This window comes from Thrips palmi, unplaced genomic scaffold (assembly GCF_012932325.1).
Source record: "Thrips palmi isolate BJ-2018 unplaced genomic scaffold, TpBJ-2018v1 HiC_scaffold_8, whole genome shotgun sequence".
In the NCBI taxonomy this organism is placed as follows: domain Eukaryota; kingdom Metazoa; phylum Arthropoda; class Insecta; order Thysanoptera; family Thripidae; genus Thrips; species Thrips palmi.
In genome coordinates this window covers 8,217,417-8,244,371 of record NW_023144635.1, presented here as the reverse complement: position 1 = coordinate 8,244,371, position 26,955 = coordinate 8,217,417, and the positions used below count along the sequence as shown (strand labels likewise).

Genomic DNA, 26,955 nt, shown 5'->3' with positions numbered 1-26,955 from the left:
CAGTGGAGCGCATTTAAAAAGAGGCAAGAACAACGGGAGAGAAGCGCCACCGTATACAGCGCTTTCAGGCTAACGCGGGGCAAAGCACACAGCACACTGGGCCCACGCAGCACGGCAAAGTTACAGTGTGCCGGACTCGAGCCTAAGCCGGCCCGCCTCATCATCTCTGTGACTAGCGCCTCGCCGGTTAATCTTCGCTCCGAAAACTCGCCCGTTTCGCGTCGGATGGACACGCGTTTTCCGAGCCCATTCGCTGCAGTCTCGTTGCTTTAATTAAGCGCACCGTTTATCAAAAATCCGTGTATCGTCTGTCGGTGCGGCACGTCGATCCCAGTGGGCCTAATAACCCCATTGGCCGTCTGTGCAAACACTGCGCGCCCCTCCCTCTTTTCGCACTGTGTGGGGGATGCTTCGCATTAAACTCCGCTCGACCGAAGTTTAATATCGCAACCTGTTTGCGTTCGCTGAATGAGCCCGCAGCATGTGCGTGAGTTCGACTGTGTCCAAACACACCGACCGTCCAGGCCGAGGGCCCGGCCCGGTCCGGGTCTGACTGACGCGCGCCCCGCTCCAGCAGTCCGGCCCCGCTCGGGGGTCGAGGCCGCCGAGGCGCCCCGTGAGTGCGAGCGAGACAGAGCGAGACAGAGCGACTGCACTGCGTTGCATGACTCGGCGTGTCCCGCCCCGAAAGAGGCGCGAAAGGCTTTTCGCTTATTCCGGTTTTCTCCTTTTTTCACCCGGCTGTTCTTTTTTTTTCGCTGAGCGACGACGCGGACTTTAATCCATTTATCTTGGCCACCGCCGCGGCGCAGCGCCGCACCGCGCAGCACCGCACAGCGGTCGGGCTCCCATTTTTCATATCACTTTTATTCGTTCTCGGCGTGTATACGATATTGCCATCTCTCTAATGCATTTTTATCGCCGTGGCCGTGGACCTCCCAGAGGCCCTGCGCTGCCTCGCCGCCCTGCCGCCCTGCTTCCTGCTGCTGACCCCGGCCGCGGTGACCCCCGCCCTGCCGCGCCCCGCCACTCCCTGCGGGGCCGTAGCGGGCACCTCTGGGGAAGGCGACGTCCTCGTCGTCCTCGTCCCCGGCCTCCCCGTCCTCACCGGCGCAGTGTGGATTGGCAGCTCAAAATGATTGAAAAAGGGGGAAAGTGCTTCCTGGCCCGGGCGTTTCCCTGCGTCATTTACCCGGAGAGTGAAATTGATGTATGTGTGCATTTGGCGGCGCTGGACGTGGCGGTGCTGGTGGTGTCGGCGGTGCCGGGGGCGCTGGGGGCCGCGGCTGGGCTGTCACTGGTGGTGCGTGCGTTTCGTTCCTGGCGCCAATAACCTGTCGCGCATATGCGCGGCACACACACACACACACGCACACTCACGCACACACACGCGCAAACATACAAATTCATACCGCTGCAGCCGAAATTCGCCACGCAAACACGATGGCAGCGGACCAATTAAGGCACACTGTCAAACCGTTTCACTCCATTCAGTTCGGGCCGACTTAGCTCACTGCCCTGCTTCGCTTCCGCAGCCGAATTAAAATGGACGTGTGTTCGGTGGATGTTTGGGTGGGATTGGCGTGTGGTCTGTGGTTCTCGGTGATTGGCGTGTTTTGTGGCTCGTGGTAATTGGCGTGCGCTGACGCGTGCGCGCACACTCACACACACACACAGAGTTTATTTTCCAGAGTATGTCAGCAGGTGGGCCATCGAGTGACTCCACGCGGGTCACACCCCCGCAGTGGCCCAACCCGGTGCGACGCGTTTCGGGGACGCCCCCCCCCTCCCTCACGACCACACACGACCACACACACACACACTGCGGTGAAGCGGTTGGCCGTGCCCCACACGCTGGCGCGCACGCGGCACGGCACGGCCCGACACCATCCGCGATTTAAATATGCAAATGAACGTGCTTATTATGTGAGCCGCCACAGCACTGCGCGCTGCGCGCCCCGGCGTCACATTCGCCAAGAAGGAGAGAGGGTTCGGCCTCTTCACGGCCACTTCGGCCGCCAGCGCGCGGCCGGCCCGGACAGCGGGCAAGGCGGGGAGCCGAGGGGTGGCCGAGGCGAACGGGACGGGGACGGCCCGAGGTCGTGGTGCGCCCCATGGAGACGTGCAGCAAGGCACAGCGGGGGCTTCCTGCGCGTGGCGGGGCGGGGCGGGGCGGGGCGGGGCGGGGTGGGGCGGGGCGGGGCGGGGTGGGGTGGCGTCGCCTGGCGCCACGTCGGCGCCTCCCTTGGCGCAATGTCCGTGGTCCACAATGGAGAAAGGGCCGACAGCCATATTGCGGTGCCATCATCCTCATCGGCGTCCTTGGCGTCCTCGGCGACGGCCACCATGCCGCGGCACTCCACCAGCTCCACCAGGCAGGCCGAGGCATCTCGCCTAATTGCGAGCAAAGCCGAGCGATCGCCCACCTCCTCCATTCCCGGCCTCTTCTCTTCATTCGAGGGAATCCCTAGACAAGCGCAATCGGCGCACGACCGCCCCGTCCTCGCCCTGCCGTGGGCCCTGCCGTCGGCCAAGCCCTCAGCCCTTCGGCCGCGTCCGGCTGCTTGCAGTGGGCTTGCTCGCAGTGCAGTGGCAGTGCCCCGCCCCGGGGAGTTGCCGAGCTAACCGGATCGCTCCAGTGGAAAATAACAGCCTCGGAAACCTCGGCAGAAAACTCGTCAGTTTCCTCTTTTTTTCTGGTGACATTCAAAAGACCTCGGCGACTTTGGGGTAGCTGCCGACGCCGACCTCAAGTACCCGCGAGGACTGAGGTTCGAATTCCCTCCCAGCAGCGGCCTCGTACGTGACTTCCGGCCGCGCTGGCTGGCAGGGCTGCTCCGTTTCACCCTCACGCCCCGCATTTCTTAATTTCTTTTAAAGGGGGTATAACTCAGACGGCTGCGCGCGGCGCGCGGCCTGTGTGCGAATGGGGGGGAATGGGGGCCGAGCGCGCCGAAACAGCAGTAGGGCCAACTTATGAACAGAGGCGGAATGTTGCCAACCTCGGTGCGTGGTCCGACAAGATACAAGCCAGGATCCGATGGGCTCTGTCTCTCTTTCTCGACGGAGTTGACAGTAAACTCCGTGCTTTCGTGGCTCGTCCCGTAGGAGTGCGAGAGAGACAGCAAGGACTTGGAATTAATCAGTCAATCGCTGTCCATTGGCTCACTCGCTTGCCGCCAGGGGCGTTGTGCACTGTACTCGCAATGGGAGGATCACGTTGCTGAAGGCATTGTGCTTGGAGCTCCGGGCCGGCGGGTGGGCCAGGTCTTTAACTCGCCCTTTCTTCCAGGCCGAGTTGAGAAACTTTCTTGTATGTGTCGGCGGGCGGCGGGCGGCAGGGGGCAACTTGAATGGAAGGCAAACACCCTTAGTACAAAGGCTACCCCAGGGCCCCGGCCGAGGCCCGGGCCGCCTCGCGCCTCGCCCTCCTCGCCATAATGGAATTTTTAATACGCTTGATAGAATTGGAGATCCGTACCGCGCTGCATCGCTGCATCGCTGCCGCGGCTGGCTTCACTCGTGTCGCTGACAGTGTGCACGCGCATGCCAGTGGGGCGGATGGACACTGCATGACGCCGCTGCCTGCCGACTTCCGTCTCTCTCGCTCTCCCGGGGTGCCCCGTGGGGGAGAGAGAGAGAGAGAGAGAGAGAGCCTGGTGTAACGGCTGCCCGTAAACGGACCCCGATACCGCATTCCCGGGGCAGGGTGTATCGTGTCTGCGAGACCATTGCCTCGAGTGGGTCCCGCCGGGCCGATGACCACCGCCCCGCCCCACCCCGCCCCGCCAGCACGCCCCGACAGATCGGCCCTCGGCTAATTGAGGTGTGGTTTGACCCGTGTCCGTGCTGTCCTTCTGTCCTTGTCTGCCCGTCCGAGCGGCGGACTGAACACGGACTGGGACCGGGCAGAGGCCGACTTGCCCTGCTCCTGCTCGGCCTGCTCACATGTAGCCGGCCGGGCCACAAAGCAGTGGGGCGGGGTGCTCTCCGACCTGCAGGGCGAGTCCGAACGGCCGCCCCGTCGCCGTGTCTCTCTCGCACTCGAGAGGCGTCCCGCAAGGGCGCGAGAGAGACAGCGCGGCAGCTGCAGTGCCCTGTAGGTACGCGCTCTATACATAATGCATGCCCCGGCGACGCCACGCCGCCTCGCTCTGAATGGAGAATTGTGTGCGGTACATGTGTATCCGACGAGGGCGATTCGAAATCGGATCACTCTGCATCACGGGTGATTTGTGGCTCCGGGTTGTCACTGCTGCGGCCCGCACCGCGCTGTGCCGTGGCGTGTCAGTCGGACAGTATCGCCGCCGCAGGTCCCTGCTCTACAGGGGGATTTGGTCGTCCTTCGCCTTCGCCCCACTGCAAAAGGGAACGGCGGCCAACCAGAGCTCTCAAAAATCGCCTCCGAGACCGACCGCCGAGGCCGCGGCGCGGTCTCTGCAGACCGCCAGCCGGCAGGGCGTGCAGTGCCGGAACTGACCGCTCAGTCTGAGGGCGCCACCTCGCTGGGTTGTCCCGGCAGCTCCGGCGATGTACGCAAATCTGATTGGCCAACTAGCAGGCGGTCTGTGCAGGCCGCGCCGCGGCCTCTGCAGGCCGCACGGAGACCGCCTCGGTCGGCCTCTGAGGCCGCGACCGAGCTGGGCGCTGCGGCCTGTGCCAGAGGCCAGAGACCGCTGTCTCGGCCTCGTCGGTCGGTCTACAACAGCGATTTTGAGAGCTCTGCGGCCAACCTGGGGAGAGCGCCGGATTTCAACCAGCGACTCTCTTGGTTTCTCTTGCTCTTAACGCGCTGCGTTCCATGGAACCCCGTCGGGAAGGGAAGCCGGGCGGTGGTTCCGTTCGGCGCGCTCCACTCCAAGGCGGCGAGGGGCGAGGCCGGGCCGTCGACAGCGGTGCTGCGGTGCGGGTCTGGCGGCGACGCGGCGACCGCCTGCAGCCGGCGGGTTAGGCAACCCAATGCACCGGCGCGCGCGACGGGTCGGGTCGGCGGCGCGGCAGGCTGAGTGGCCAGGACGAGGCCAGGACGAGGGCCTGCCCTGTCCAGGCTGCGCGGCCTCCACTACATCACGAACCACGGCCCAAACACAAACGCCATGCAAATCCACCAGCCCGGCCCGGCACGGCCCGGCGCCCTGTATCTCCCCACGACGGTCTTTGAGGCAAAGCGGATGGCACCACGGGCCGATTCGGAGCGCTCTGTCTCCCTCGCACATCAGCGGCGCGCACCGTGGGTGCGAGAGGGACAGAGCGACGCAGGGCGCGTCCCGCCCGTCCACTCCGCCGCCTCTCCTATCGCGTCCCTGGCCGCGCAGCCGCGCCGTGCATTTCCATATTTTATGATCGAGCTTAGGCGACCGCAGTCGCAGTGCCCGGCCGAGCCCGGCAGTGTGCCCTCCGAGTATGGGGATATTTATTTAGGGCCGCGAGGCACGCCTGGCGGCCTGGCAAGCCCGCGAGCGGCGTAACAGGAGCGGGCCAAAGACGAGACGACCAACAATAAGATTTATACATGGCCGGGCTGCGGGCTGCGGGCTGGGGCCGCAGAGGGGGAGGGGAGGAGCGCCTGCGCGAAACTGACGTATTGGCAGAAGTCGGTGCACCCCGCCGCGCCGCGCCTGGCCTCGCCCGCCGCGCTTCAGAAACACAGATCTGGCACAGATCGGGCCGCACCCCGACCGCGGGGCACAATTTATGAGGTAAAGCAAAGCACCTCGTATGCATGGCTTTTCGGTTTTCGGAAAGCGCTTAGGTCCGCGGCGGCGCGGGTGGCCGGGACCGCTACCCCTCACGGGCGAAAAGAACGCCGGCAAGAACGAGGACGATGATACCGTCACCCCGCCCCGCCCGACCCTTTCATCTTGGAATTGAGAGCGACGAGGACGGACGAGGCGAGTCCTGTGCGTCGCGGCCTCGGCCCGCAGACTCCCTTTACGCCCTTGCGCCGCCTCGCCGCGCCCCGCCGCCTCGTCAGGTCTAATTACACTTTGTCACGTTTTGCATCTCATTCGCGGGACCACCGTCGTCGCTGCGGCGCCGCGCCCCGCCCGATCGGACTCGCTCCGCCCGAGGCCGAAGGGGCCGAAGGGGCCGAAGGCACGGCGAGGGCGCGGCCGCATCGGCCCATTTTACCCCTCCGGCCTGTCTGGCCTCCGGGTCGGCTTAGTGGAGCGCGCCGGGCAGGCGGGCAGAAAAATCTGGCCGCTCTGGGCTGTGACGGCCAGGCGGCCAGGGTCAACTTCAAAAGGATCGGGAATAAAAACAACCACGGCCTGATCGGGGGGCTGGCGGCATCGGGGGTGGGGGTGGCCGGGGCAGGCCAGGGCCTCGGCCAGGGCCGAGACCACAGGTGTTGGGAACGGTTCCGCACCGGCCGCGTTGGACCGGGCACAGCGCCGCCCCCGCCGCCCCCGGACCAGGGTGACTGCCGCTGGCCGAATTTAGCCCGATGTGGCCGATATCCAAAATGGCTGCGGGGGAATTAATTGGAGAGGGAGGCGACGTGCGCGGGGGAGAAGATGAAGATGAAGAGGCAGATGAAGAAGGAGGAGGAGGAGGAGTAGAACCCGATAGCCCTGCGGCTCGCTCGTGTTTTTGTTTTTGTTTCCGGAGAGGCTTCGCCGCTTCGGCAAGGGATAAGGGTGGGGCACGCCAGGGCCAGGGCGCACGAGATGCATTCAACGTCGGAGGAGTAGCCTCTCGCCTCGCACGCGACACGCGGCACGCGGGCGGTAAAGATTCCTCGCACGACAGTGTGATGGACGCCGGCCTTTATAGGGGTCCGGCCCGGTGCTGCGGGTCAGACCCTTTTGTGTCGCGCACGCGGCTCGCGCGCGGACCGATGTGCACTGCGGACCGCTACAGCGCTGATGGTCGAAACAACCGGCGGGAATCGCTTCGCAGTGTACCCGACAACACGGCGGCGAGCGAGGCGCTGCAGTGGGGCGGGTGCGGGTTGGAGAGGGCGCGGTTTGTTCTCCATCGCGGTGCACTGTAGGCACTGTACACCTATTTATCCCTGAGATAGTATCGCCCAAGTAGCCGCGGGCCGCAGGTCATCCCGAGCGGGGAGGGGGAGGGGGGAGGCCCCCCGCCGCTAAACACGGGGGTGGGTCGACTAACTTTCCCCTCCCTCCTCCCCCTCCCCTCTCTCTCTTCCCCGCCGCCCACCTGACGGATGGCCACGCCGTTAGCGAACACACCGCGCGGCCCTCTCTCTCTCTCTCTCTCTCTCTCTCTCTCTCTCTCTCTCTCTCTCTCTCTCTCTCTCTCTCTCTCTCTCTCTCTCTCTCTCTCTCTTACAGGCCCGGCAGCCCTGCAGGGGAGAGGCACGCCAGAAGGAGGCAAGGGAGCGGAACCGACCCTTGCAATTTCCAAAAACAACTCTGGGGGCCGGGAAAAAGGAGTCTATATCATTTCTCCTACCTAAATGTTCGCCTACCTGTCTATTTCGCCTACCTATATTTCGCCTACCTAATAAAAATATTGAATAAAAATATTCAATAAGATATTGCCATTTTTCGCCTCCCTATAGTTCGCCTACCTAATAAAAAAAATTAAATAAAAATATTCAACAAAAAAAACGAAAAAATCGGCGGCTTAAAGTGGCAATACGAAAGTCTCAAGGAGACCCGCCGATCAGCTTCGGTGTTCTTATGGGAACCGGGCCTTCATCCGACGCTCCCTGCCGCGCAATTCGACAGATTAGTGGGTTCGTATTAGGCTGGCCCACCCGAAGTGCGCGCGGTTTCTGTGGTACAGTGAGAGTCCAGATTCAGAGGCCTTACCTCAGAGGGGTCACATTGGGTATTTGAACCCGCGACCCCGAGTGCCGAGTCTAGTCAACTCCTCTACCCTGACCGCTCAGCCACCGAACCAGCTTGTCAGCGGCGATGTCGCAACTCCTCTTGAGCTGCCGTTCGAGAAATCTGGTCCCGAAAAAATGGTACTTTGAGCGGTCTCGAACCCGGGACCTGCTGCTTCCCACATCATGCTCTTAACCACTGAGCCACCGGGACGCCATGGCACCCGCCCTGCCTGCGCTGGTACTCAATCTTCTCTGGATATACCTCCCCAAGCAATTGGTCGCCGAAAAAATTGTGTATACTACCGGTCCCGAACCCGGGACCTGCTGCTTCCCACATCATGCTCTTAACCACTGAGCCACCGGGACGCCATGGCACCCGCCCTGCCTGCGCTGGTACTCAATCTTCTCTGGATATACCTCCCCAAGCAATTGGTCGCCGAAAAAATTGTGTATACTACCGGTCCCGAACCCGGGACCTGCCGCTTCCCACATCATGCAATTAACCGCTGAGCCACCGGGACGCCATGGCACCCGCCTTGCCAGCGCTGGTACTTATTCCTCTCTGGATAGACCTCGTCAAGAAGTCGGTTGCCTCTGCCGAAAATTATGCTCATGGCACTAGCCTCGAACCCGAGACCTGCCAGTCAGGAACGCAGCACTCTAACCACGGCGCTACCAGGTTGCTATGCGCGCCACTAACCTAGCGCCAAACTTCAATAGCCACCCATCTTGCTTGATGCTGGACAAATAATAACTTCGGCGATGGGGTGAGCGCTGTGCGTAGCAACCAAGTAGCGCTGTGGTTAGAGTGCTGCGTTCCTGACTGGCAGGTCTCGGGTTCGAGACTAGTACCATGACCATATTTTTCGGCAGAGGCAACCGACTTCTTGACGAGGTTTATTCGGAGAGGATTGAGTACCAGCGCTGGCAAGGCGGGTGCCATGGCGTCCCGGTGGCTCAGCGGTTAAGAGCATGATGTGGGAAGCGGCAGGTCCCGGGTTCGGGACCGGTAGTATACACAATTTTTTCGGCGACCAATTGCTCGGGGAGGTATATCCAGAGAAGATTGAGTACCAGCGCAGGCAGGGCGGGTGCCATGGCGTCCCGGTGGCTCAGTGGTTAAGAGCATGATGTGGGAAGCAGCAGGTCCCGGGTTCGGGACCGGTAGTATACACAATTTTTTCGGCGACCAATTGCTTCGGGAGGTATATCCAGAGAAGATTGAGTACCAGCGCAGGCAGGGCGGGTGCCATGGCGTCCCGGTGGCTCAGTGGTTAAGAGCATGATGTGGGAAGCAGCAGGTCCCGGGTTCGAGACCGCTCAAAGTACCATTTTTTCGGGACCAGATTTCTCGAACGGCAGCTCAAGACGAGTTGCGACATCGCCGCCGACAAGCTGGTTCGGTGGCTGAGCGGTCAGGGTAGAGGAGTTGACTAGACTCGGCACTCGGGGTCGCGGGTTCAAATACCCAATGTGACCCCTCTGAGGTAAGGCCTCTGAATCTGGACTCTCACTGTACCACAGAAACCGCGCGCACTTCGGGTGGGCCAGCCTAATACGAACCCACTAATCTGTCGAATTGCGCGGCAGGGAGCGTCGGATGAAGGCCCGGTTCCCATAAGAACACCGAAGCTGATCGGCGGGTCTCCTTGAGACTTTCGTATTGCCACTTTAAGCCGCCGATTTTTTCGTTTTTTTTGTTGAATATTTTTATTTAATTTTTTTTATTAGGTAGGCGAACTATAGGGAGGCGAAAAATGGCAATATCTTATTGAATATTTTTATTCAATATTTTTATTAGGTAGGCGAAATATAGGTAGGCGAAATAGACAGGTAGGCGAACATTTAGGTAGGAGAAATGAACAACTCCCGGAAAAAGGAGAGTCTCGCACCTGCCGGAGAGAAAGAGGGAGAGAGGGAGAGCGAAAGCGAGGAGGAGAGACAGAGCCAGAGAGAGAGCGAAAGCGAGGGAGGAGAGTGAGGAGAGCAAACACGCTGTACGGTGTAGCTTTGGCGGCGGCAATCCGGTCGGGTCTCAATGCGCGCTCGCTGTACCGCGGAGCGGCTGTGGCGGCGCGGCGCGGGGCGGGGTGGTTGGGGCGGGGCTGGCGGCGGCGGGCGGTTGTGAATATTGAGCAAGTCAAGTCCCACCCGCGAGGCGCGCCGCGTGTAGCCGCGCGGAGCACCAGAACAGAACCATCAGAAATAGTTACGACCAACTTGGGGATCCGCAGCGCCGCGCAGCGCCTCCCAGAGCCGCGCTGCCGCACCGCGCCCGGCCCGGTCTCCATACGGGGTGCCTGCCTGCCTGCCCGCCTGCTGCCGGTGAGGGAACGCGCCTGGGCCCGGCAGGTGCAGACATTCTTTCGTAATGAGCGGCCCTGGAATTCGGCGAAGCGAATCTCCGACTTTGAGCTCGCCGTGGCAGGGCGGGGCGGCTAGGGCTCAGAGAGACCAGAGGGCCGTGGCGAGGCTAGCGGGAAATACCTCCGAAGGGCGCGGCCGCCCAGTCAAGGGCCCGGCCGCCCTCGGTAGGCACGCGCCGCCCTTTACAACCTATATCGACAAGCGTTCCAGCAGTCAACTTTTTCCCGCTTCTGTTTTTTTATTGAAAACTTTTCATTTTCTTAACGGACTGCTGCGTGGGGAATTCCTTGCGGCCGCTCGAAGCGCGCCCCGGCCCGGCGGTGAGGGGGTGGGGGGGCGAGGCGCTCAACCTGGCGGACTTGAAAGTTGGACCCCGGGCCGGCCGGCCGGCAAGGGTTGTTGAGGCAAGGCGGGGCCGGGCGAGGCGGCGTGGCACGCCACCTCTTCGTCCCACCTATTGTTTCTGGCCGCCCTAACAGCGAATTTACGAGGCCTTCGCGTGATCGGGGCGCCGCATCGCGCCTCACGCCGCCCCGCGCCTCACGCCGCCCCGCGCCGCCCCGCGCCCCGTCTGCCCGGCCAAGACGTATGCGTGCGGGGGGGAGGGGGGGCGGAAGGGGCCGTGCTCAGCAATTATACGGGCAGCCATCTCGCACTGCTTAGCCTTCACTCCCCGTCACGCTCCCCTGCGTGCCGCCCTGGTGCCCGCCCGGCCCGGCTCGCTCCGAACGGCGCTTTCGCCGCGCTGCCTGTCTCGCGCTCGCGGGGTGCGAGAGAGACAGCGAGAGACAGCGCGCAGAAAGTACTGTTCGGAAGCCTGCCTCCTGCCGCCCCCCCCCCCGCGCCGCCAGGTGCGCTCCACCGGCACGGCCACCGGCACGGCCACCGGCACGGCCACCGGCACGGCGCCGTATCGAGACACATCTACACGGCGTCGTAGCGCCGTAGTGTCCCTCCGTGCGGGCGGCTAAGAGGCGCAGGACCACCGGTCGGCACGGCAACGGCCTACCCGCCAGTGTCCGCGCTGTCTCACTCTCGCTCCCGTTTGGCGCTAGGCTTCGCGCTCCAGGCTTCGCGCGCCGCCGCCTCAACCCTCAACTTGGTCACTTCCGCTCGGGGTAACTTTGCCAGTGCCGTGCCTCGGCCGCGCCTCGGCCTCGCTGCACATCGCGTGCTGGGCGTGCCGGGCCGTCGGGCTGTCCTTCCTGGCCGCTCCGCCCGCCTCGCCGCGTCACTGAATCTCTTTCGATTATCTTGTCACGGCTGTGACAAGGCGCCTCCCTGACGTGGGGCCATGTGTGCCATGCTGCCTAGCTGCGCGAGCTGCGCTCTGCCTCTCTCGCTCCTCGACGGCATCCCTCATGAGTGCGAGAAAGACAACGCGGCGAGACCACTGTGCGCGGCATCGTTCCACCGCCGCCTCCATCTCACATGGCCGAATGGAAATCCGGCGCCCCACGCGGTGCCAGTGCCGCCCCGCCCCGCCCCGCCCCGCCCCGCCCCGCCCCGCCCCATCGCGCCGTCATAACATGCGAACGCCTGCAGCTGTGTTTGACGCGCGGCGCCTTTTTCCAGTCAGAGCAAGACGTGTCGGATAATAGACCCTGCCTTTCGGCCCAGCTTATTGTTTCTGTTTTTCATAATCTTTTCGATTAGGGTCTCCGAGCTGGATCGGTAAAGGCGGTGCAAGGCGTAGCGGTGTAAGCAGGGCCCGGTCACGCTCTACAGCGCCTCCAACACACGGTTCCTGCGGCCAGCGCGGCCTGCGGTCGCCCCTGCTGCAGGTGCTCACCTCACCCGCCCCAACTCACCCCACCTTATCGGGGCCCTTGTCGACCGTCAGCAGGAGGGGGCAGCCGCACGCTATCACGCCCGACGTGTACGCAGTGTAGGCCGGGCGCAAAGCGGGGCGCAAAGTCACACACAGGGATGCGGGGCACGCCGTCAAAGGAAGTGCGCCGTTAAGGTCCCCCCCCCTCCCCCCCTCACTACGGCCGGGGCTCTCGTTGGCTCCTTGGCTCCGCGGCCAAAGATCGCGACCGGATCCAGTTCCAAAGGAGAGCTTGGAGGCGCCGAGCACAGCGAGCGCCGGGCGCGCCTTCATAGTGCTGCCGCGCTGCCGCCATGGACGCCGCCGCCATGGACGCGCGACGGGGCGCCGAGTCCTGGGAGTCCTCCCTTCCTGGCAAACCTGGCCGCCTGCCAGTCCCGTGTCCCGCTGGCATGGCGCTGCCGGCCCGCCCCGCCTCGCCCCGCCCCGCCCCGCGAGGACGCTCCTTCAGGTGGACAAGGTGGTCTGGGTCGGGGACTCCTGGGACACGTGGCGGCGTAATTGAATGTGGGGCCTAGGGGGGCCTGGGGACGGCACCCGCGGGGCTAGGGGACCGCACGGGGAGGGGCGCGGCGGGGGGTGGGGGCGGCATCGGCTCGAGGGGGACGCGCAGGGGGAGGCTGCAGGCTTTCAGCTTTCCTGGCTTTCATTGTCGCCGAGCCTCGGGGCATATTGCGCTGTGCTGCGCCATGCTTTGCCATGCTTGGCGCACCGCGACGCGAGGAACCGCGGGAGGCTCCTGCAGGAAAGTACCCCCGCAAACCCCGCCGCCCACGCCACCGCCCACGCCGCACCGCGCCCGCATTGTTGCCTCTTTTTTTGTTTTTCAATTCCAGTAATGGCGAAATACCGGCTTTGTCTCCGGGAGAGAGAGAGAGAAAGACGACGCCGTCACTTGGAGCCGTCCGCGGCGGCAAAGGCTCCCCTTGCAAGGAGGACTCCCTCCGCGCCGTCGTCGCGTCGTCGCGGGCCCGGCGCGAGGCTAGCCCGGCCGGCCCGTCCAGCCTCCACGCCGTGCGGGTGGTCGGTCTGTCCGTAAGTCTGTGCGCACTCACTCCGCGCGGACGTGACGCGGAGGGCGGGAAGCCGAAAATGCTGTTGGGAAACAATCCGGGCCACTTCCTGGCTTCCTGGCGCTCTTTATTCTGTATCTCTGGCTGCTGCTGGCCGGACCGGGGCCGCGCCATGCCGCCGCGGGAGCCGGGACCGGGACCGCCCGCTAGCGCCGCCAGCGCCGTCACAGAGATACTGTGTAGTTTGCCGCGAGCGTGACTCTCATTCCAACTTGTCCAGCCTTCTTTGTGGCGCTGTGCTGTTTACCCCCCCCCCTTCCATTCGCCCCTGGAGGACACGGAACATGGCAACGTCCCTCCCTCGAGAAATATCATTTTGAGCGAGGGGGATTTATTTACCCGGCCACGCCGTGCCACGCCGCTACCGGCACGCTGTGCCTGGCCGCCTGGCCGTGGCGTGGCCCCGGGCGCCAGCTGGCCGACGAGCGCGATGGAGATGAAGACGATCATGATCGCGGCGATGTGCCTTTTTGGTGATTCGGCTCGCGAGGCGCCGCGCTGCTGCCGCCCTGGCCGCCCCGGCCGCCTCCCTCGCCGGCGGGCTGACGGGCCGACCGACGGGGAGCCGCCGACCGTGTAAGAACTCGAGAGCACTTTTCTAATAAGACACGCCGGCGTTTTTCTAATTACGCGGCGGCCGGGGGAAAGGAAGGCGAGGGGGGGGGAGAGAGATCAGGTGTCGCCGGTCTTTTGTCTCTCCCGCGGGGAATGAAAAGGACGCTGCGACGACGGAGGCAGGCCGAGCCAAGTCGCCGCGGCCACGCCGGCCTCACCGGCCACGCCCGAAACGGCGGCAAACTTTTAAAACTGTTTTTTTACTTCTTTCGAAACTGGTTGCTGAATAAAATACGCTTTTCTTGTTGCTGAATTTTCGGTGCAGTCCTTCGGTCTTTTGCATAAACGCTGATGTGAAAGAGAGTGAGAATCTGATGACAGAAAATGACTTACTAGTCACATGTGCGTGCGTTTTAGTGATGTATGCAATAAACTGAATCAATAAATTTTTCAGAGGGGAAATAAGAAGTATGATGTGCAAGTTGGACTAGGGCAAGATTTTTCATGCTCCTTGGATGAGGGGTGAGACCTACTTCAATCGACTCGTCTGGGGACCTGTCAAAGTTTTCTTGTCTCCGATAGTCTGAAGTGCCTCTCGTTTGCACCTGTAACGGCGAAGCGGCGTCGGGAATACTCCTCGCACCAGAGTCTCGGCGGCGGCGATACCCCTCGCCGCGCCGCCAGCGTGGTGTAGTGACGTCAGTGACGTCGGCTGCTGGGCTTAGAACGTCCCGAGTGGTCCAGAGACAGGCCGTCCACATACCTAATTATTAACCAGCTCTTCGCCCAGCCTCGGCCAAAGCCGTATTGACATCCCTGGCCCCGGTCGCCCCTGCGGCCCCTCCCTCCAGGCCACGGCTCGGCCGCTGACCCACTGCAGACCCGGCAGTGACACGTCTTCCATCTACACATCTCATCCACACTCACTGCACTTCTTGAATGAAAGATAAATAAAGTCTGATTCCATTTGCTACAAAATATTGACTCAATTTATTTGGAGAAGCAGTCTTTTAATATGAATACATTAATGAATAGCACTGGCGCTACACACTCGTCTCCCTGCTCAGCCTGTGCAGGGCCTTCTCGAGCACGCCGCGCTCCTCCAGCTTGCTCCACTGGTCGCTGGAGAAGTACTGCCGCAGCCTGTCCGTGACGGCCGCCCGGGGCGGGCCTCCGCGGCCGCCGCCCTCACCCTCGAGGCCGTCAAGGCGCACCGCGCTGGACAGGGACATGCTGTCCTCGGCGTAGTCGGCCGCGCCGCAGCCGGGGATGCCGCCGTCGTCGTCCTCGTCGTCACCAGGGCCGTCCTCGCCGAGCCGGGAGGGCCGCGGCGACGGCGACGCCACGGGCACCACGTTGAGGCGGGTCAGCGCGTCCCAGGAGCGCGGCGAGAAGCAGCCCTTGGCCGCCAGCACGTTGTCGGCGGAGGACGGCGCCGCCGTGTCCGAGGACGCCGATGACGAGGATGACGACGACGTGGAGGGGCGGCCGCGGAGGCAGCCCAGCCGCTGCAGCTTCTCCCAGGCCACCGGGTCGAAGTACTTCTGCACCGAGGAGGCGGGCATCGAGTGCAGGTTCATGCTCGTCATCTTGCGCCACGTCTCCGGCGAGAAGTACTTCTGCACGTCCTCCAGCGACATGTCCAGGTACTGCGTCTCCTCCGCGGCGTCCCTCGCCTTGCGGAAGCTCTTGTTGCGGCCGGGGCCGGGGCGCGCGGTGCCCGCGGCCACGGGGGGCCGGCCGGTGGGCTCGGCCATGTCGCGACACTCACGTCACACGCCACGCATGGCGCTCGCGACACGCACCGGGATCACGCACTACAACAGCACTGCGGCGTCGGCTTGACCGGCACGGAGACAGTAGCGCGGCGCCGAGGCGCGCAGTTCCTGACCTCGCAGCTGCCCGATCGTGTGGTCTATTCCGAGGCGAGAGGCACCCCCTCCACCCCCTCCTCCACGCGATGTCCACCCTTGGCCCACAGCGCCTAGTTCGTCCCACATATCCCAGGATATTTGTATTTAAGCGCGAGGAGGGAGGGGTGGGGCACGCCGCACTCGGGGCCCAGGCCAAAAGAAGGGAATGCCTAGGACCACTTCCTGGAACACGCCGTCGTGACTCGCGCGCTTTTCAGGCAGAGGAAGTGACGTCATTTTGACTTTTGGCAGCGATTTGGTTTGTACATATTTGCGTCGCACTTGGCAGGGAACGTCGCACTACGTCGCGCCGCCCAACCTCTGCATAGGCTGTCGGAGTCGTATCCCTCCGCGCGGTCAACATAACCTATAAATGTCCCGGTTTTCACTGATTTTAAAAGAAATGACGCATTGTTTTTCTAAAATGATGCATCTAAACCGTTTCTAGAATGAAGTGGAGCACTATAATTGAGGTACTGTGACATGTCCGCGAAACATCGGAAGTTTATCGTAATTATAATACATCGGTTTTGACGAAATTCATCAGTAAAAAAGGATCTTACGTCAGTGGGTTCCGAAAAAAATCAGCTTTTACGAATTGTATGGTTAAACTGCTAACTTTTGAGTAGTTTTTTCATAATTACCATTGCAAAATTCGGTCCCATAAGATTAGCATTGTAACATAGTCCCTCTGGTCCTCGCGGATGAACACAGATTCGGCCCACTCCGCCAGCCTATTTCGGCCCGCACCGCCGAAAGCAGCGCCAACACGTTTGAAAGTGGCGACGGAAAAGAAGAAACTGTCGTATATTTCATACCGTTAAGCTGTGCTTCATCAGCGCAGAGTGTCTCTGCCACGCTTTTGCTCAACTCATCTATGAAACGCGTCCGGTCGCCTGACCGGATCGCCACCCTGCAATATTCCCGTGGCGACTGCGTTGAAATAAGGTTTTCATGAATACTGAGCGGGAAATATTTTGCCCTCGTCCTCATGCACGATACGCCTTCCTCTGCGAATGACGCAGACTAATGCGAGAGTCAATACTCCGCGCTTAACGGCTTCCTAGCGCGACGCATAGCAGCTCTCGCCGCAGGGAGTAGTTCCACTCCGCGGCGCGCGGCGATACTCCCTGTCGGGATTCGGGCCGCGGAGTATCTCCGCGCTTGGCGGACTGCGAGCTGCGAATGGGAAGCGCGCCATTTCCTGCCGAGAGTTTAATGGTCTCGCGTCCGCCGTAATTTCGTTAGCAGAGCGCCGCTGAAAAATGAGGGCGTTTTCAACGAATGACCGCGGCACTGGTTTTTCCAGTGGTGCGTGGAGAAGGAAAGGGAAGTCCTGCGCGGCGCGCCGTCGCTGGCAAATACTCGTGGACCGCGCACACACTGTTGTTGGCGACAAAGGTGCTGGTACAGTGTGGTGTCTCCGCGCCGGCGCGGCGCCCTGCAGGCCGGTCAGACGAACAGCCAGACGGAATGGCACGGCAGGCACGGCAGCTGTGGCAGCGCGTAGCTGGCGGGTCCACGCCGTTGAGGCTGGCGGGCTGGTGGGGCCAGGCCGGTGCCTCTGACGGCGGCTCGGCCTGGCGGCCCGGTCGCGCGGCAGCGTGCGGGGTGGGGTCGGCCCGCCGGCCCGCGCCCGCCGCGTCGCGTCAGATGGTGGTGCCGGCTCGGCGGCGACAGGCATGGCCATGGGTACGGCCAGCAAGGCCATGGGCGGCGCGGGCCCCACGGACGCAGCGCGCAGGCACGCCGTCGTGCACGCAGCACTGCTTGGGCTCGCCGGGCTGCTGCTGGTGCTGCAGCACCACCAGGTCGATGGCCAGGCCGTCCCCGCCAAATCCTACTCCAAGTAAGTCTTCTTCTGCTGTGCCGCTGCACTGTTTGGAGCTCTCGGCCAGGCGAGAGGTCGATGACTTTCGCGGTCGAATCGTGTTCGACATGATTGTCTGCGATGGCCTCGTGCCTGAGGGGTGCACGCGGTCTCTAGTAGGCGCTCAGATAAGATGACACCTGTGCCCGAGTGAGTGTCGAGGGTGGCCGACGCGGTCCCGTTCGCGGCCGGAGCTCCCGGCACGGGTCATGCTTTCTTCCCTTCTCGTCGCGCACCAGTGTCGTTGTCGCATCACTGGCGATACAGCTCCGCACCGACGCCGTGTCCCGGGCTTGTCCGGGACGTGTCCGGGATGCCTCCGGCCGCGTCGCCGTCATGCTCGACCTGCTGCCTCTTCCGGCGCGCCCCGTCCTCGGCGTCCTCGGCGCGGCCCTGGAGCCCTAGTCCGCCCCGGCGTGCCCCAGCCTCGGCCTGCACGGCCTGGACCGCCTGGCCAACAAGGTTGCCCAGACGATGACCTCACCTCGTTACGAATTGGACACACGAAAAATACCCCTCCCCTTGGCACTATCCGCTGCCTCCGCCTGGCGCCTGCCCCTAGGTCGCTCCGCTCAGTGTCAGAGAAGGCGGAGCACACAGGAGCCTGTTCACGTGTTTCCACTCCCGGAAAGCCACGCGAAGCGCATCCGCCAGAAAACGGACGCAGCTTTTTCACTCGGGAGTAACGGCAGCCTCTCTATCGTGCATCTGTCAGTCCGCCCCGTCCGCGCCACTCCGCCACTCTGGACTCCACAGCGCGTGCGCGATGCGCGATGCGCCGGGCGACGGAAAAGTACATTAATTTCCAGTGGGCTCCCGGAAGCGGTCCGAACTGCGAACGCGGCTCGTTGGATGTACGTGTTCGCACTCGCCGCGCCGGCCGCCGTGCCGCCGCTGGGTGTGGGCGTCGCCAGCGTCGCCGAAGACCGGCAAGGGCGACGCACGGCCGTGTCAAGGGTTCAAACACTGACCGCGAGTGACGTCACGCGATCTGTTTTTCTGGGTTCGCGATGACGCGCGGGCTGCAGCTAGTGGGCTGGAAGGCGCTCAAGATGGCCTGGCCGCCGTGCCCCGTGGGGTTTCCTCGCCGGCAACCGGTCCGTGACGTCCCCAGCCAAAAGTATTCTTTTCATTGAGCAGCCGTCAAAACATTATGGAGACGGCATAGAACCGGTTTGTCAGCGTTTTGCCGCCAAGCTTATCAACAAGAGGCAGTCTTCTTTCCTTTTTATCTTCTCGGCGAGGTGAGACTGGAGGGACGGCGAAGCGACGGTCTGCATCCACGCCGCGCGCAACGCCGAGTTTTGAATTTGGCGCGAAATTGCCGAGTGCCGGTGTCCAGACGCAATGTTTCTCTTGACTAGCGCCTGCAAGACCGAGGATAGGCAAGCCCGCTCAGCTTGGATGTTCGGCGGGCTTGTCTACCTTGCAAGGCGCCTGCGAGACGAAGGATAGGCAAGCCCGCTCAGCACGGGTGGTCGGCGGGCTTGTCTATCTGCAAGGCGCCTGCGAGACAAAGGATAGGCAAGCCCGCTCAGCACGGGTGGTCGGCGGGCTTGTCTATCTGCAAGGCGCCTGCGAGACGAAGGATAGGCAAGCCCGCTCAGCACGCATCTAGTGCGGGCCTGCCTACCTCGCAGGCGGCCCATAGCGCACGGCTCCAAGGACGCCGCCAGATTGGCGCTTCACAGCAGGGCACGCAAGTCGCCTCTCCTCTGCTATGTCTCGTCACGTGCCGCGTGAGCGCCGTGCCGTGCCGTGCCGCTCGGCTTGGCGTCGTGGGGATGGCCCGGCTGGTTAATAGCGACTACTCGCCCAACGCTGGCTCAGAGCACTTATCCTGGCGTGGGAAACGTAAAAAAGAAATACACAGAGAAAAGAACTAAAGCACCCGGTTTAAAGTGAGCGTGCTAAATAAAGTGATTGGATGAGTTTGTCTGACGGTCTGTTCCAGTTGATGTGTGGAAAAGCGATTTGTTAGTCATGCATTTGGCCGCTGCTCCCTCGAGCCGGCGTTCATCCGGCAGACCCCGTATTTATTGGTGTTGAGAGAGATTGCGCGCTGCACGCATTGGACTCAACGCGACCAGACCAGACCCCTTCCTCATTCCTGCGATCGCTGGCACGACTTGGGGAACGCACACAGAGAATCATGTAAACACGTTGAGGTAAATGTGTTCCTTGTTGCAGCTTCACGGTGCTGCGCGTCAGCCCCGCCACCCAGGAGCAGGTGACGGGCCTCCTCAGCCTGGACGGCCGGCCCGGCGTCGACTGGTGGACGCCGCCCCGCGTCGGCGCCCCCGCCGACGTCATGGTGTCGCCCGAGGCCCGCGACGCCGTGCTGCAGCAGATGAACAGCCTGGGCCTGCAGTGGGAGGTGCTGCACAGCGACCTGCAGCAGTGAGTACACACTGGGAATTCCCCGCGACGTGGGTGGGGCGTGGGGCGTGGGCGGTTGGCTCGGCCGAAGGTGGCGTTGTGTTGCTGCTCCCGATCCAGGTTCCGTGGACGCGCGGCCGGCCTGCCGCTCTGCCGCGACAAGCACGCCGTGGACGAGGTCTGATGCAGCGGCTCGCCGTGGCCGTGGCCGTGCGCCGTCTGTTCCCAGCTCCATGGAGGCCGAGGCCGCCGACCTGAGGGAAGCGCGGCGCAGCCGGCGGAGCACGTCCAGGTCGCCGACGCTGCCCTTCCCCGCGCTGCCCAGAGCGGCCTCCTGGACGGCGGGCTCACGACGGTATCCGCCAGCATGCCGCACTGCAGCACGACGGCGCGCATGCGACGCTACACCGCAAACACGTGCAAAGACACCGCTTCCTGGGCGCATGCATGCAGCATGCCGTCGCGCGTTCAGGTCCCTCACGCCTTCCAGGACGCCTTCCAGGACGCCTTCCAGGACGGCCCGGCGGCCGGTGGGGCTGCGGGGCTGCGACTGACCCTGGCCGTGACCGCCAGACCGCCACCGTGACGCGCTCGGCGGGGCGCGGCATGTCGCGCGGCGTGTCGCAGCGGCGGGACGCGAGCGGTGCGGCGCTGCGAGCCCGAAGCCCGAAGCCCGCGCCGCCATGGCGGACGCCCCAGCAGCCGGCCGGGGTTTTCCTTGCCGCATTGCCGCACTCCTCTGGCTCTGCCTCCTCTCATCTGTTTTTCCAGCACTTGCCTCCTCAGTCTCGCACCGAGTACCGAGTTCCGAACCCTCTTGCAGCGCGGCCCAGGGCCAGCCCTGCTGCGCGCCAGGGCGGCCGGCCGGTCGGACCACTCTGCTTGCGAGGCCGGCGTGCGTTTGCTGCGTCACGCGCACGAAGACCCACTGCACCGCCACCAGACGCACGACCTGCACGAGTGACGGCTCGCCCGCTAACGCCAAGCTCCCCGTTTTGCAGGCACAACGGCGTGGTGGACAGAGAGCTGGCGGCGGCCCAGCTGGCCGGCAGGGTGGCGGCGGACGCCTACATCGACAACAAGCGGTACTTCCTCTACGATGAGGTGAGCCATGGGAGTGAGCTGGAGAGCAGGGAGCGTTCCTCCTGGACAGACAGCCGCCAGACTCGGCGGCACGGCGCGCCGCCGCGGACGTCACTGGCTGGCGGCGCGGCTGGCGGCCTGGCTGCCAGCTTGGCTGCCCGCCAAAGGGACTCTGACGAGGGTGGCTCGGGTTTTCCGGGGAATGCTAATGTCCCCGGCGGGGGGACGGCGAGGACGACGCGCTGACAACCAACTCGTTCCAGATCGAGGACTACATCAAGCGGGTGGCGGAGAACCACCCGAACCGCGTCAAGGTGCACGACATCGGGCGCACCTTCGAGGGCCGGCGCATGCTCGTGGTGCACGTCAGCAACTGCCCCTACTGCAACTACACGGCCATCTGGGTGGACGCGGGCATCCACGCGCGGGAGTGGATCGCGCCCGCCACGGCCCTGTTCGCCCTGTCGCAGCTCGCCGAGAACGAGACGGCGCACGCCGACATGCGCGAGCAGCTGGACTGGTACATCCTGGTGGTGGCGAACCCCGACGGCTACCAGTTCACGCACACCACGGTGAGCTGCCGGTCGGTGGACACGGTGTCCCTCGAACCTCGAACCATCGAACCAGAATGGACTCAAGATTCACTTGACTTTGCTGTCCAAGCGCCTAAAACTGCGTTATTTTAAATCCGCAGGACCGCATGTGGCGAAAAACGCGCTCCACCACCTCCATGCCGGGATGCTACGGCGCGGACCCCAACAGAAACTTCGATTTTCACTGGAATGGTAATTATCAAGCACACAGTGAACGATGCCTGTCTCTGACACAGTTTCGCGACGGTTTTTCGTTGCCGTTTTTCTGCACCCGGTGATTCCAGCACAGCTGCGGGACTGATTGTCATTTTTTTTTTGCAGAGGTCGGTGCCAGCAAGAATCCGTGCAGCGAGACGTTCGCGGGCCGGAACGCGTTCTCCGAGATCGAAGCCAAGAACATCCGGACCTTCCTGTGGGACAACCGGCTCAAAATCAAGCTGTACATCAGCTATCATTCTTACGGCAACGTAAGTGTCTCTCTCACGCCACTTTGTTCTTTGAAGTGATTGGCCTGCCAGAAGATGGTGGAGTGAGAACGGCGCTTTGTTCCAGTTCATCCTGTACCCGTGGGGCTACACGGCGGAGAATCCCAAAGACTGGCAGACGCTGGTGAGTGACGATGTCGCTGACGGTGTAGCGGCGGCATGGCGGCGCGTCGAATGGGCTGCCTACCCGGCGGGCGCTGGTGGCTGGCTGCTCGCGCTTGCCGCCACCGTTCGGCGCGGGCGCAGCGCGACGCCACTCCAGCTAAACACGATTTTCATTGTCTTGTTGCAGAAATCGGTGGCGATGAAAGCCAACGAAGCCATGGTCCGCGCGGGCAGCGAGCCCTACACGATCGGGTCGTCCACGCAGACGCTCTGTAAGTGACTGGCGGCGCGGTCTGGCCATGGGGGCGTGGCCGTGGCGGGCCTGCACTGTTCGAATCGAGGCCGCCTCGCCTCGTCCCCGTAGCGCGGCCCTAGCGCCCTTATCTGCCCGCGCCTTTCGCCATATGGGTCCGCGCGGCTGGGCGGGTCCTTCATTAAGTGCCGTTTCAAACCGATTATGCATCACCATCGCGAAGGGAAATGCTGGAAAAACCCCTAATTGCTCCCGCTTTCGCTCTGCCCCTCAGACGCGGCGGCGGGCGGCAGCGACGACTGGGCGAAGGGCTTCGCGGGCATCCCGCTGTCCTACACCATCGAGCTGCCCGGCTACAAGTTCGGCTTCCAGCTGCCCACGTCCTACATCGACGCCGTGGCGCGCCAGAGCTTCGAGGGGCTGCGCGCCTTCGCGAGCGAGGTGAAGCGGCTGCGCGCCGTCAACGGGCCCAACCTCACGGTGGAGACGCGCGCCTTCCCCCGGAGGACGCAACAGGGCCGCGCGCAGGCCCCGCCCACCACCAGGGCCTTCGGCCGCCTCTGACGCGGAGCCGCCACCCTCGCCGAAGGCCGCTCGCCGCGCCACCGAAAGACAGGAAGGAAAACGAAGACACCCCAGACTGACCCAACGAGCCGATTCTACTTAAAGACAGACCCTCTTCCCTTTGTCGCTGCAACGTCACCCCGTCCCCCCGCCCGCGGGCCAAAAGACTGAGCATCACTGTGTTCGTTTCAGGCACTCGTGGCAGCCAACGGGTACGCAGTGCGCCGCGGTGCGCAGTGCCCGCCAACGAGTGCCACAATTGAATAGCGTGTAATTGAAAATAAAAGGAAAGAAAACGAGGAATCGTCGGCGCCAGTCTCCACCTCCTCCCGTGCCTTGCGCCGTGCCTTGCGCCGTGCCGCACGCCAGACCGATTTCACTTCCATAGCTTCCACAAAGACAGTCAGAAACAGAGGCGTCTCGCGCCCGACGCTCGACCGCAGTCGCAGGAGGCCCTGTCACACTAGTGGCGACAGGAGTGGGCCGATCACAGGGACCCATTTCCACACTTTACAAAAAAAAGGTTTTCATTGAAATACACCGATGTGTCCTCCGTTGTTGTTGGTTGGCTATCTATCTATACATCTATGGCGTTGACGCCGCGAGGCGAGGGGGCTCACTAGGAAAAATTGTACCTCCGTGAACCTTCTCGCCGCGAGCAGTAGCCGTACGGCTACGTACCAATGTATTGAATAAACGATGCAAACCGAGCTTCAGAGCAGCACCGCGCCAGTGCTGTACTGACGGGGACCGAAAGTAACCAAAATCGCCTCCCCCTCCCCCGCGGCCCTGCCCGGCCCTGCCCGGCCCATCGGATCGGGGCCCATGGCTGCCCATGGCCCGTGCCGTGCCGGTATAAGAGGTGCGGGCCCCGCGGCGGGCGCAGTGCCGGGGCAGGGGCAGGGGGGCACGCTACCATCACCATCGCCGGCACGGAGTCAGCCAGTCCGACCGCGGCCATGTCACGCTACGGGTGCCCGGGGGCCGTCGCCAAGGCCCTGGAGCTGGCGGTGCTGGGCCTGGCCCTGGCCGCCGTGCTGGAGGTCGCCGTGCCGGTCGCCGCCGCCGCCGCGCTGGACGTGCTGGGGGACATCGTCACCTACGACAAGTGAGTGGCCATAGGGGTGGTCGCAATGCAAGGCCTGCCTCGCGGCGAGGGTGCTGTGGGCCTTCGGCGCGGTGCTCTGCCCTAGTCGGCTGACTAGGTGACCTGCTCTGCATGTGCCAGAGTCGCGACTTGCTCAGGTCTTCGGCCTCCCGGTTGACGGTCACCCCCGAGGACGGCGACGGAGCTGGACCATTGTCCGAGCCGGACTGGCGGCGCGCACGACACGGCCACGGCCAATGGCACCGACGTAAACACGACGCGCAGACATTTTTTAATGTGGGTGATCGTCGGGGGAACGCAAAACGCTCATTACCGTTTTTTAGTGGAAGAGCAATGTGAACCAGCGCTCCATTATTGCATGCCGAGCATGAGTAGTGTGTACCCAGCGACCTCGGTGCGCGCGATGCAAGCTGCAGCGCAATGCGCATCTCTCACGCGCTTCCTGGCCGCCGCGTCCACGACGACGTCCCCCGGACGACGGCCGGTGACGTCACTGTGACCGCGACACAGAAAGGGGCGAAGTGGCGGCCCGAGCCTCACCGTGGCGCCACGCCCCGGCCAGAGTGTCCGCGAGGGCGGCGAGGGCCGTGAGGCGACCGCGCCGCGACCCACCAGATTAGGGAAAGTGGAGCAAAAGCCGAGATCGGTACCGCCGTGCCGGCCCGCCCCGCCCGGTTGGGCTAAGCTAGGCCCTTCCCGGCGGGATTCCCTCCGCCCTAGTCCCCAGTGTGGTGTCGTCATACATGTCACTTTCTCTGGCCGACGAAATAAAACAAGTCAAAGTTGTGACCGTTACATGCCCGCAGCCACAAGGTGTTCCGCGTGGTGCCCGCCGACCAGAGGCAGCTCTCCGCCCTGGACGAGCTCCTCCAGACCGGCGACCTGGACGTCTGGAGCAAGTCGCGTGAAGTCAACACCCCGTGGGACATCATGGTGAACCCGCGGTCCGCCGACCTCGTGCGGAAGGCCCTGGAGGAGCACCAGCTGGACTGGAAGGTGCTCATCTCCGACGTCGGCAGGTAAGGAGTGCAGGCCTCACCGAAGATGAAAAGGAGGGTGAAAAATAATTGGGGTGAATTGGTGACGCAGGGCGCTGTCTCCTGCCGAGAAGAAGACCGGGCAGCCCGGCGTGTCCTCCAGGTCGGCGCCGGGGACTTCCGACAGCCCGCGGTACCTGCGCTACAAAGAGGTCTGTGCTCAAAATACGCGCGAGTCCTCGATCTTCCGCTCATCGACAGATCGCTCAGTGTGTTGCTATCCGCTTCTGTAGGTCAATGAGTTCCTGGACGACCTGGCCAAGCGATTCCCCAAGATGGTGACCGTCAAGACCATCGGCAAGTCCAGCGAGGGCCGCGACCTCCGCGTCATCACCATCTCGTCGTCCAAGACGCTGGGCGACGACGGCGGTGACATCGACCCCACCGACGTCGAGGACAAGGACAAGCAGGACAAGCAGGAGCAGGACCGGGAGGGCCGCGCCAAGAAGAAGAACCGCAAGGGCAAGGCCAAGCCCGGCATCTTCATCGACGCGGGCATCCACGCGCGGGAGTGGATCGCGCCCGCCACCGCGCTCTACATCATCCACCAGCTCGTGGAGAACGCCACGCACACCGCCAAGCTCACCAACGACGTCGACTGGCACATCCTGCCGCTCATGAACCCCGACGGCTACGAGTACTGCCACACCACGGTGAGTGCGGGCCAGCGACCGCGAGGCGCGCGCGGCGGGAGCGGGATGTAGGACCGTGTGCTTGTTGTGCTGCAGGATCGCCTGTGGAGGAAGACGCGCTCCAAGACGTGGTGGGGCCTGGGCTGCGCCGGCGCCGACGCCAACAGGAACTTCGACTTCCATTGGCGAGGTGAGAGGAGGACCGTGTCCTTTCAAGTCCCATTGCTATCGCGGCATCCGCCATGCTCATTCTCTTCGTGTCCTCCACAGAGGTGGGCGCCAGCTGGTCGTCCTGCTCCTTCACCTACGCGGGCAGCAAGCCCTTCTCCGAGCCCGAGTCCCGCGCGGTCCGGGACTACCTGCTCGCCAACAAGGAGCAGCTTAAGATGTACCTCACGTACCACAGCTACGGCAATGTGAGTGGAAAGCCGCTGGACTCATCCTCATTTTTTCACCTCAGATTTATGATCTTAATTCCACCCCCCTTGTCCACAGTTCCTGCTGTATCCTTGGGGCTACACCAACACACTCCCCAGTGACTGGAAGACCCTTGTAAGTAAAGCGTCGTTTTGGCAATACTTTACGACTGTAGCGACAGTGACTATAGAATTAAGCATTCTGTCTTCTCCTAGGATGCTTTGGCGAAAAAGGCCAACGCTGCGATGGTTGCCGCTGGAAGTGAACCCTACACCATTGGCAGCTCAACGAATGTGCTCTGTAAGTTTCCCTCCAGTCGGTTTACCACTGGTTGGTGCGTGTTTGCGGTCGTGGAGTATTGACGGCCTTGCGTTGCATTGTGCGTTGCAGACGCGGCGGCGGGGGGTAGCGACGACTGGGCGAAGGGTGTGGCGGGCATCCCGCTGTCCTACACCATCGAGCTGCCGGGCGGCAACGGCCACGGCTTCGACCTGCCCGCCTCGTACATCCCCGAGGTGGGCCGCCACCAGATGCACCTCATCACCGTGTTCGCCAAGTACGTCGGCGCCATGAAGCAGGGCCAGAACAAGGAGTGACCTGGACCCGTACACGCTAGACTGAGCAGTCCAAATAGGCGCCTCGATTACTAATAAAAGTTTCAAAAAAGTTTTGAACTGCCGTTTTGCGGCGATTTGGAGAACTATCCTACGGTGCTATCTCCCTCATTTAATTAGTGTAATTATATTTAATATTTATTTCAATCTGTGTATTTATGTTAATAAATAATTCTGCCATCGCTTGAAGTTAGTTGTGTTTTTAAAAAGTTGAGTGCGCAACGGTTGTGTACCTTTGCGGCGCTGCCTGCCTTACTGTCATCTTTGGT

General features: G+C 62.9%; 2 protein-coding genes across 3 annotated transcripts in view; both read left to right on the top strand.

Moving 5' to 3' along the window:
• LOC117653538 (carboxypeptidase B-like) overlaps positions 1-23,181 on the top strand; it is a 59,452-nt gene extending 36,271 nt beyond the window's left edge. Inside the window, exons 1-9 of one of the 2 annotated variants that reach the window (XM_034399279.1) lie at positions 17,214-17,395; positions 19,607-19,816; positions 20,797-20,899; positions 21,142-21,450; positions 21,573-21,663; positions 21,793-21,938; positions 22,024-22,080; positions 22,249-22,333; positions 22,589-23,181. In XM_034399279.1, the coding sequence (XP_034255170.1) occupies positions 17,229-17,395; positions 19,607-19,816; positions 20,797-20,899; positions 21,142-21,450; positions 21,573-21,663; positions 21,793-21,938; positions 22,024-22,080; positions 22,249-22,333; positions 22,589-22,878 (1,458 nt within the window). In that variant the 5' untranslated portion in view covers positions 17,214-17,228 and the 3' untranslated portion in view covers positions 22,879-23,181. Of the gene's footprint in view, positions 1-17,213; positions 17,396-19,606; positions 19,817-20,796; positions 20,900-21,141; positions 21,451-21,572; positions 21,664-21,792; positions 21,939-22,023; positions 22,081-22,248; positions 22,334-22,588 lie in introns of those variants that run through there. The other variant, XM_034399280.1, reaches the window with a different exon arrangement.
• Positions 23,182-23,909: 728 nt separating this feature from the next.
• LOC117653539 (carboxypeptidase B-like) lies at positions 23,910-26,863 on the top strand. The gene is made up of 9 exons (XM_034399281.1): positions 23,910-23,986; positions 24,793-25,005; positions 25,076-25,175; positions 25,257-25,676; positions 25,752-25,845; positions 25,926-26,071; positions 26,151-26,207; positions 26,288-26,372; positions 26,463-26,863. Exons 2-9 carry the CDS (start codon positions 24,917-24,919, stop codon positions 26,666-26,668), a joined length of 1,197 nt encoding a protein of 398 aa, XP_034255172.1. The 5' UTR covers positions 23,910-23,986; positions 24,793-24,916; the 3' UTR covers positions 26,669-26,863.
• The last annotated feature ends 92 nt before the right edge of the window (positions 26,864-26,955 follow it).

What these genes read in the sequence shown, in the direction of transcription:
- LOC117653539 (XM_034399281.1), top strand. Translation starts at nt 24,917, where the DNA reads ATGGTGAACCCGCGGTCCGCCGACCTCGTGCGGAAGGCCCTGGAGGAG. An exon ending in CTTCGACTTCCATTGGCGAG is followed by an intron (nt 25,846 to 25,925) that starts GTGAGAGGAGGA and finishes TGTCCTCCACAG; the next exon opens with AGGTGGGCGCCAGCTGGTCG. An exon ending in CGTACCACAGCTACGGCAAT is followed by an intron (nt 26,072 to 26,150) that starts GTGAGTGGAAAG and finishes CCTTGTCCACAG; the next exon opens with TTCCTGCTGTATCCTTGGGG.